This window comes from Arachis ipaensis, chromosome B03 (assembly GCF_000816755.2).
Source record: "Arachis ipaensis cultivar K30076 chromosome B03, Araip1.1, whole genome shotgun sequence".
NCBI classification, from domain to species: domain Eukaryota; kingdom Viridiplantae; phylum Streptophyta; class Magnoliopsida; order Fabales; family Fabaceae; genus Arachis; species Arachis ipaensis.
In genome coordinates this window covers 84,884,878-84,895,132 of record NC_029787.2, presented here as the reverse complement: position 1 = coordinate 84,895,132, position 10,255 = coordinate 84,884,878, and the positions used below count along the sequence as shown (strand labels likewise).

General features: G+C 35.6%; 1 protein-coding gene across 1 annotated transcript; it reads left to right on the top strand.

Moving 5' to 3' along the window:
* LOC107630650 (homeobox-DDT domain protein RLT3) lies at window positions 2,693-9,692 on the top strand. Its single transcript, XM_021119040.1, has 16 exons — window positions 2,693-2,714; window positions 2,821-3,144; window positions 3,456-3,514; window positions 3,572-3,865; window positions 3,947-4,163; window positions 4,277-4,377; window positions 5,092-5,178; window positions 5,288-5,419; window positions 5,554-5,694; window positions 5,916-6,038; window positions 6,433-6,891; window positions 7,001-7,384; window positions 7,551-8,168; window positions 8,592-8,696; window positions 8,800-9,001; window positions 9,169-9,692. Exons 2-16 carry the CDS (start codon window positions 2,853-2,855, stop codon window positions 9,186-9,188), a joined length of 3,234 nt encoding a protein of 1,077 aa, XP_020974699.1. The 5' UTR covers window positions 2,693-2,714; window positions 2,821-2,852; the 3' UTR covers window positions 9,189-9,692.

The following is a 10,255-nucleotide window of genomic DNA, read 5'->3' as shown; positions in this document are numbered from 1 at the left end:
GCATGAGCAATAAAAACAAGATCAAACGTACCTTACAGTATACAAGAATTAAAGAAATAAGACTAAAGAAAAGAAAAGGAAAGACAAAAAACATAGAAGAAAAGAAAAGAAAATAAAGAAACAAAGAGTGAAATAAAATAAAAGAAAGTAAACAAGATCTAAGTTAGGATTTAACCAGACGTTATGTTGTCAATCTCAATTAATCTCTGACAACGGTGCCAAAGACTTGATGAGCGAAAAGTAAAGTTCACGGATACCGGCAAGTGCACTGGATCGTACAAATAATACCTCGGTGAGTGGATATCATTCCCACAAGAATTAAAGGACTGAGCAAGTAAATATCAGATTAAATATCTAATTAGATTAAAATAACCTGGATTGATGAGGGCAAAACTTGTATCTTGCTTGGAATCTTGAGTGCTTGAGAGACAGTGAACTTGGATGTTGATCGAGAGAAGACAATAATGGTGAGAGTCAAGGGCTTCGGAGATGTATTTGCTTTTAGGAAAACTAAACCTTGTTTGCTTATTTTGAAGTATGCAAATATCTTTCATGACAAATCTTTAGTAACTAATTTCCAATTCCATGGTGTCTCAGATTCTCTTCAATCAAATAGTTGTCAGTTAATTAATTAAAGAGTTTAAGCACAAAAACTAATTCAATTTCTAATAGGATTTAAAAGTAGTCCTTAGATCGAATTATATGTCACGTATTCAAGCTAGTCCTGTTCAGTAACCTTAGAAGAAAACACAATTTTCAAAAATTGTTCTAATCCAAATTATATGTCACTTATTCAAAATTAGAGTGATTGAAAATCATGCATATGTCGCACACTAATTGAACCACTATTCCTAACTGAATTCAAAGAGTCATGTGAAAGAGTTTTCAACCTTTAATTCAATTATCAAATTTTGTAATTAAATTAAAAGAATTCAAAAGGGACTTGTATACCTTTCGATGATGTTAATCCGAATGAAGAACGAATAACTCAATCATGAAATCAATGTAAGACTTCAAAATAAAATAAACGTAGATTCATAATCCATAGAAAATATAAACAGAGCTTCTAACCCTTTGACAAAGAATTAGTTACCCATGGAATGAAAGAAAAACAAGAAGAAAATTGTGTTGAGGAGCGGAATATTCCCCTCATTAAACAAGGTTCACTTATTTATATCCTAATTCTAGGATTCAAATTCAAACTATCCTAATCTCATCTGTTAGAGAAAAAGATAAGATAACTAATTATTGACTTCAATTTCAAAATCAAAATAATAATAATTCAAATCAAATTATAACGACGAAATCCTTTATGTTTCTAGAAAGAATTAATAAGTAATCTTCTAGAGTCTTCAATATTTTAGATGTGATTAAGACTTCTAATAATGTAGATAATTAAGCTTGAGTCTTAATTGTTACTTCTTGAAAGTTGAAATTGTCTTTAATTTGGATTTGCATTAGAGAAAATTGGGCAAAAGCCCAAAATTCCACCTTCTAGGGAGGACACGCGCCGGACGTGTGTATGGAGTGCTTGGAGGACGCTCGGTGGATGAAGGGAGAAAGGTGGGTGCACTGGGCGTAGGTGTTGTCCACTGGGTATAGGTGCTGTCCGCTGAGCATGGAGAGCTAGCCGCATGGCGTATGCCCTTGGCCGCCAGGCGTGGGCCCTTGTCTGCTCGGCGTGCTTGCTTGGGTGCCTTTGGGTGTCCAAGTTAGCCTTTTATGGCATGGTTTTGTTTCTTAAGTCACGATTTATCTGTACTTGTGATTTCTTTGTAAAAAAACTTCGATTTTTGCTGATTTTGAGCCTAAAAACTCGTGAAAACACATAAATACTATTCTAATTTCGAATATTTGATTAAAATCTAAAAAAATAAATAAAAAAATTTTAAAAATTACTTAAGATGACCTGTCATTAGCAATATATAAAAAACACTATATTTTATCTTTTTTTGTTTGTACATACCAGCTCATACACACTAAATCCAACTGATACTCGAAGTGAGAATCGATTCTAACTGTGGCTTAATATGAGGCAAAGTGGCAAACTGATTTCCCACACACCCTGCCTCAATACTATATATTTTGTCATTCAATTAAAAGTTTAGAACTATTTCTTTTTTTTTTTTTGTTGGACGTGAATTAAAACCGGTTCTGAGTTGAGGACAAACTCCCAAACCGTACACGGGCTTAAATTGAGCCCAACAAATTGTTAACATGTTAAGAGAAGGGCTATCGCCTATTGGCTATGCGATTATATATAACCCAAAAAAAGCCCAAACAAAGGAGGGAAAAAGAAAGCCCGATTCTGAAAATAAAGAACAAAAGACAATGGGTGCTAGTGCTGCTGAGTACTGATATTGTGGTCAGATATTAGCGCGATTAGTGATTACAGATACTAATTGGTAAAAAGGAAAAATAAACGTAGATATTTCATTTCTGTTTCGTAAAACCCAAAACCCTACTTCCCTACTTCATCTGAGACTACTTTCTTCATTATCCCCTTTCCATTCCTTCTCTTCTCTTCGACTTTTTATAATAAACACACCATTTCATTTTCCTCTCTCATTTCATTTCCCAAACACACTGTCGAAGCTGCAATTCAGGTCAATTGCTCTCACATTTGCACAAGTTCATTCTCCTTATATCTTCTTAGCTCACACTCACTCCACTAATCCAAATTTCGCGGAATCACTTAATTTCAGCTCAGTTCAGTCATTGATCTTCGTAGCACTGCATAAACGCATTTCCCGCTGATAATTTTCATCTAATTTTTTAGTTTCCATTAACACCTTCCATTTCTTGTTTGTGGCGGTGCAGATGAGAAGAAGCACCTAACAGCACGGACGGGAATGGAGACGGAGGAGGGAGAAAATGGAGTGATCGTGCCACCTCGTTCCGGTGCTGGTAAAAGCCTGTTCGGAATCGCCGCCGCAGCTTCTAGAAGGATGCAACAACAGCAACGGCATAGAGAGAAGGAGAACTCTAACGCTCCTTCGCCTTCAACTTACGATATGGCTGTAACAGGGAGAGTTAGTAGAAAGAAGAAGCATAAGCGTCTTCAGGAATTTTTTACAACGGACTATGATAATTTGAGGAGCGATGGTCCTCCTATTGGTCTCGAATTTGATTATCTTCCTTCTCGTGCGTCTCTCTCTCCCTTCCTCTCTCTGGTTTATGCTACTGATTTGTTAATTAATTTGTTCGTTCTTCTTTTATAAGCCATTATTTTAAATTGTGATTTGTACAAGTAGAGCCATGGTAGTAGTTGCTATTCAGCTGCAGAGACTGCCAAAACTGCAATATTGGGTTGTTTTAAACAATGACTTAATTGCAGTAGTTTGAACAGCAACGGATTAATAGCTAATTAATTAATTTGTTATTCTTTATTTGAGAGTGGAGATTGAGGGAGTGAAGTTGTGTTGTGTTGAATAACTTTGTCATTGATTGCTTAGGGTCAGAGAGTTACACTCCTTCATATGTAGAGGACTACGGGCCCGCCAAAATGAGAAAGGTAACTTTTATTATCGTGAGGATGAATTTTTAAGTTTCTTGTGACACCCTATCTCAGTTCCTTTTTCCTCAGGTTTCCAAGAGTGCATGTGGAAGTCACCCAAGCTTTAATAAGAAAACATCAGTGAAGAAACATGGTATGGGCAAAGGTTTGATGACAGTCTGGAGGGCAACCAATCCTTATGCTGAAGACCTTCCAAATGACTTTGATTTTGATAGCCGAGAGCAAGGCACTCATCTAGTCTCAAAGTCTATGGTACAGAAACCAGTTCGTGAGAACAGAAGAAATAAAACACAGCACAGGATAAATAAGTCTCAGGACAAGAGGAAACTTTCCATACAAAGACAAATGGTAAATAAAATGTTGAGTTTTTCAGTATTCTGGTTGATTTTGCTGGACTTCGCAAGATTACAGCTTGCTTTTATCTGGCAGGGGAAATCTAATCTATATGTAACTCAGAACCAGTCATTGAAGGAAAAATGTGAACTTGAGGTGGATAGCGCAATATTTGAGGAGGGATTTGATCAAATTTCAATGTTAGTCGATGATGAGGAGCTTGAGATGAGAGAGTTCCGAGCAGGAACCAATATGCTGTTGTGTTCTGATCATCTTGCTGCAAGTGGAATGTTTGGTTGCGCACTCTGCAAAGGTAACTTTTGCAGGAATAACTTTCCCCCAAACGTATGTGTTTTGTTCTAGTGACTGCATGAATCTGAAATGTTCTGATTATTAGCAGTCACTGATTGCCTGGGTCCTTTACAGATGTGCTAGTTAAGTTCCCCCCAGATACTGTCAAAATGAAGAAACCTATCTGTTTGCAACCTTGGGATTCCTCTCCAGAAATTGTGAAGAAATTATTTAAGGTGCATATGATCAACTTTTTTGACTTGAGAGATCCTTTTTTTGTGAATGCATATGTTCTTCTGCTATATTTGTACCTATGTGCAGATGCACTTCTCTATACATTTCTTTGAGTTACCCTTGTATAGTATACATTTTTACGTTGGTGCTGAATAAAGGCTGCCATGTTAGATAAAAGTGTAAAATCTAATTGACATATTTACAGACGTAAATGAAAGATTTAATTGTTTATATTAAGAACTATATATCGTGAGCGTTTTTTCTTTTCTCTAGAAGATTCACCAATCATAGGTGGGTAGGCCCCTTTATTTCCTAGTTTCTCATATTAGATCTTCATATTAGTATATGTTTTGTTCTTATACTTAGTGGGGTCATTTATCTGGGTGAGATCTGATGTCATTGTTGTTCTGCTCTGGCAATTGTCTCATATTCCAGAAAGATGTTAAAATAATTTTGAGCGAAGGTTTCTATTGTCACTTTCTATCCTATTACTATCTCATTCTTTGCCCCTTTTGAATGTTTGAGTAATTGGGATCTTATTTGTTACCCTACAATATCTGTTTGCTATGAATTGGAATACGTTCCCTCTTTGATTATTTAAGACTGTTAAGCTTACTTTATTGAGAATATGATCTTGCTTCATTTCTTATTGTTTTGAAACTTATTTTAATTACAATTGACTCAAACTGTTGTAGAACTAACTTTCTGTTTGGCAGGTTTTTCATTTCCTTTATACATATGCTACAGTAGTCAATATATGCCCATTCACTCTGGATGAGTTTGTTCAAGCATTTCATGATAAGGTAATTTGTCATTCTTGACCCAGGATTATATTTCAGAAGCATTTCCAGTTTCTTTGTTTAATTTTCCAGTTTATGAAAAATGGCTTACATTGGTGGATATGTCTACCAGGACTCAGTTTTAATTGGAAAGACTCACATAGCCCTTCTCTCACTTCTTCTATCTGACATTGAAGTGGAGCTTACCAATGGTTTTTCACCTCATTTAAATAAGTCCTGCAATTTTCTTGCATTGCTTCATTCAGTGAGTACCTTTACCTCATATTTGTGTGGTCGTGATATCTTACGCCTTGTTGTCTATTATGCAGAATAGCTCACAGTAGTCAATTATCGCTCAAGATAAGAATCCTTTACATGGTTTTAATAATGATTTGACAGGTTGAAAGTCAAGAATATTCTGTAGACTGCTGGAGAAGTTCTCTGAATGCTCTTACTTGGGTTGAAATACTTCGTCAAGTGCTTGTTGCTTCTGGATTTGGTTCAAAGCAAGGGGCCTTACGAAGAGAGGCACTTAGCAAGGTATTTCAGACAAGATCAGTTTAATTTAGATGTAAACGAACCATTATATTACAAATACTTTTGTTATTAACTTATTATTGGAAAACACAGGTTTACTTATCCTTTGTCTACTTTACTATATACTAAGATGAAATAAAATAATATTCAAATATTATATTCCATACATATATTTACTACTATTCATAGCTAATGCTACAACATACATATGCTATGTTCTATAGGAGTTGAATCTTTTTGTAAACTATGGCCTACACCCTGGCACCTTGAAGGGAGAGTTGTTTAAAATCTTGTCAGAGCGAGGAAACAATGGATGCAAGGTATCTGAGCTAGCAAACTTAAAACAGGTAACCAAGCGTGTGCTGTATGATGTTTGTCCTATTTTAATTTGGAAATTAAGAAATTAACCAGTTTCAAGAAAGTGATTTAGAAAGAGGAAAGTACAAGTTTGATGGGAGATACTACTGCCTATTTTAAAATATGGATTTGGATTCTCTAAAGTTTGAATTTCACTTTAGAGAGTAAAGTGTGATCCCTCACCATTGATTTCATAGGTGGGACCAATAATAAATATGAAAGAGAAACTATTCAAGGGTAGAAGATCACACTTTACTCTCTAAAGTGAAATTCAAACTTTAGAGGATCCAAATCCTTAAAATATCTTCATGATTGTTGTTATTAGATTTTTTGAAATATTAAGATGCTATTGTTTAATTTCAACTGTATTTTGATGTTTTGCAGATTGTAGAATTATACCTTGATGGCACAACTGGGGACCTGGAATCTTTAATATGTTCCACACTTTCAAGTGATATTACTTTATTTGAAAAGATTTCACCATCTGCATATCGTGTGCGTATGAGCACTGTTACGAAGGACATAGATGATTCTCAATCAGATATGGAGGATGCTGGGAGTGTTGATGATGAAATCAATTACAATGATACGTTTAGCAGTGATGATGATTTTGAAAATGATTCAAGAGGCGGCAACATGAGAAAACTGAAGTGTGCTAACGGTCATAAAACCAAGAATAATATGCTGAAAGTATATACTGAAATTGATGAGAGCCATCCAGGAGAAATATGGTTGTTAGGACTGATGGAGAGTGAATATTCAGATTTGAAAATTGAAGAAAAATTGAATGCTTTGGCTGCTCTAACTGATCTTCTTTCCTCTGGTTCCAGCATCAGGATGAAGGTAAACTACTGAACTTTTTTGGCCTTGGATTGTAATCCTGCTCTCAGTCTCAAATTGAAGTATTCATCTTATCCCATAAAGTTCTGATACTAAATGATCTTTCTTACAGGACCCAACAAAAATCACAGCTGACTGCCATTCGAGCATCCAACATGGTTCTGGAGCAAAAATAAAAAGAGCATCGTCAATAAAGAAGCCGGGACCATTTTGGTACCAGATTGGACAAATGCAACATGCAAAAGAATTGAACTCATCTTTTCTACCATGTCCAGTAGATTCCACATCCTTAATCTCAAATTCCAGTAACCAGGGGGAGAAGGAAAAAGGGTCCATTGATTCACATCCCATTCAATCAGTATTTTTGGGATCTGATCGTCGCTACAATAGATACTGGCTTTTCCTCGGCCCTTGTAATGCTGATGATCCTGGCCACAGGAGGGTTTACTTTGAATCTTCTGAAGATGGTCACTGGGAAGTGATTGATACTGAAGAGGTGAACTTATAAGATTATTATTGTACATAGCTCTTCTTGATTACTGAATTTTTTTTTCTAGTCAATTAGGAATTTTAGCTAAAACATTCTATTAGCCTAGTGTGTCTATTATATGCATTACTATTCAGGTGATGATAATTGTTTGTATTGGTTATCCTGTGTGCAGGCCTTATGTGCCTTGCTATCAGTGTTAGATGATAGAGGGAAACGGGAGGCTCATCTCATTGAATCTCTGGAAAAGCGGCAAGCATCTCTATGCAGATTTATGTCTAGGATTAAGGTTAACAGTACTGGAATGGGTTCTATGTTGCATTCTGATCAATCTGAGCTGGATATGGTTTCAGAAGACAGTTATTCCCCGGTATCTGATGTAGACAATCTGAATCTGATTGAGACTGCAAAAGACACACTACCTTCAGCAGGGGCTGTGATTATTGAAGCTGGAAAGAAGGGTGAGGAACAAGTGCAAAAGTGGCTCCGTGCTCAAGGATATGATTCTTGGATTTGGGGATCCTTTTATTTAGATCTTAACGTTGTAAAATATGGTAGAAGGTCTTATCTTGATTCTCTAGCGAAATGTCTGACTTGTCATGATCTTTATTGGAGAGACGAGAGACACTGCAGGATTTGCCATACCACATTTGAGCTTGATTTTGATCTAGAAGAGAGATACGCCATTCACAGAGCTACATGCTGTCAGAAAGAGGATGTTAATACATTTCCAAATCATAAAGTTCTATCATCACAGATTCAATCACTGAAAGCTGCAATTTATGCTATTGAGGTAAATTGTCATTCATCTGTTTTACATGCTGCCTTGGAATTGGATATATTGTATAATGTTGTAGTAGATTATGGGCACAAATGAAAGGTTTTCATGCAAAAACAAGGGAAAATATACCAAAATTTTTGAAAATTAGAAAGTGGTGTTGTGCTTTTGTGTGGATATATTTACTTTGTGCCACCTGATATGCTTTCGATGGTATCTCTGTTTGAGGGAAGTATATGGGATAGCTTGTTACTTCTGATCCAAAGTGTGCACACCAATGCTTTGTGAATGCTTGTCATCCTCTCCCTTTCACTGCTTCTCCAGCTTCCTGATATTTTTAATATTAATTACTTGCAGTGATTTGCATATATGTTATGCATATTGATATTTTGAAGTTTGATTTTTCTGTTTCCCATTGCTCTGTTGCCCTTTGTGCAGTCTGTTATGCCTGAAGATGCCTTGGTAGGTGCTTGGAGGAAATCTGCTCATAAGCTATGGGTTAAACGACTCAGGCGCACTTCATCTTTAGTTGAGCTTTTGCAGGTTTTGTTTTTAGCCTTCTGCTTTAAGGAATTTCGCTATGTGCCTGAAATTATATTTCTCACAACTGACCTATTATTTCCTTTTCAATTTCCTAATCTTATAGGTTCTCTCTGATTTCGTTGGTGCAATAAACAAGCACTGGCTGTTTGAGTGCAACTTACCAGATAAAGTTGTTCAAGAAATCATTGCATATTTTGCATTAATGCCCCATACATCATCAGCCCTTGCTCTCTGGTTGGTGAAGTTAGATGCCATAATTGCTCCCTACCTTGACAGAGGTCGTCCTCAGAAGAAGCAGGGAATCGGTAAGTGTTTAGATACTTTCAACATTGTCACATAATACACCACGTGACATCCTGAGTTGCTAAATTGTTATAGGTTTCGTTTGTAGCTTAAATAGGGGAACCATATGCGATTGATTGTTGCTGAGATTTTCGGTGTTTGATAGCCATATGTGGTTTTTCTCTTTCAGGCAATCATGGTCATTGCTGACGTGCTTCCATATATTGAGATAAAGGCATTTATATTATTGCAATTGAAATGAAATACTGGAACTCCTTGTTCTGCACCCGGATGCGCCAGTGGTGTTCTTTTATTTGATCAGAGATACATTGCTGGCTCAACTTGGTTCCTAAATTTCAATCCGACAGCAATATGGCAAAGACAGTACTGTGTATGTCGAAATCCTTTTCTTTTTGCATCTATTTTCTCGTTGATATATATTACAGGCAATCCTATTGATCAGATGTACAGCTTTAGTTTAGATCAATTATGGGTACCTAGAGGATTTTTGGTTAACTCCCACTCATTTTGTTACTCCAATCTCACTTCTCTCCTTGCTTTACGATGTTTGTAGTCTTCTCATTTGAGAAATCAATTTTGTCAACTTCCTCAATAATGTTGGTACTGAACGAAAATAATTTGTATGACGAGAATTATAAGGTTGAGGTTTGAGCCCATTTATACAAGAAAATTAAAGTAGCGTGTATAATTTGCAATTAGACTTGTTTAAATTGACCCAAAAACCGGATTGGGGATCAACCTACTATTCATGGAGTGTTGACATATTTCGTTTATTTTTTCTGTCAGTTGCATTAAGCTAACTCTAATTCTATCGAAAATTTCCAATATTGATGATAATGGAATCGACAAACTGATTAAAAAGAAAAAAAATTCCAATTTTGTTTAGAGCCTTATTTGAAAAGTATAGAATTCAGAATTTTATGTTTATTTTTGTTAAATAATTAGAAATTAATTAAAATTAAAATTTTAAAGTTATTTCAACACGCATTTCTTGATCAAGTATCAAAGAATAATTTGTAAATGTTGAGCCATTGCTGCTTGTGCTAACTTTCTTTTTCTTTTTTTTTTTTTTTCGGATTTTCATAGTATTTTTTAGTTTAACATGTTAAGGACTAACCTTATGCTTATTTAAACCTCACTTAAGAGTTTAATATTGACCAATGAATTACTACTTGCACAAAATAAGATTCAGACACTTATACTTATTTAAGCGGACTAGTAAACTAATTACTAGATCAATCCAAATTGGTTTGCAT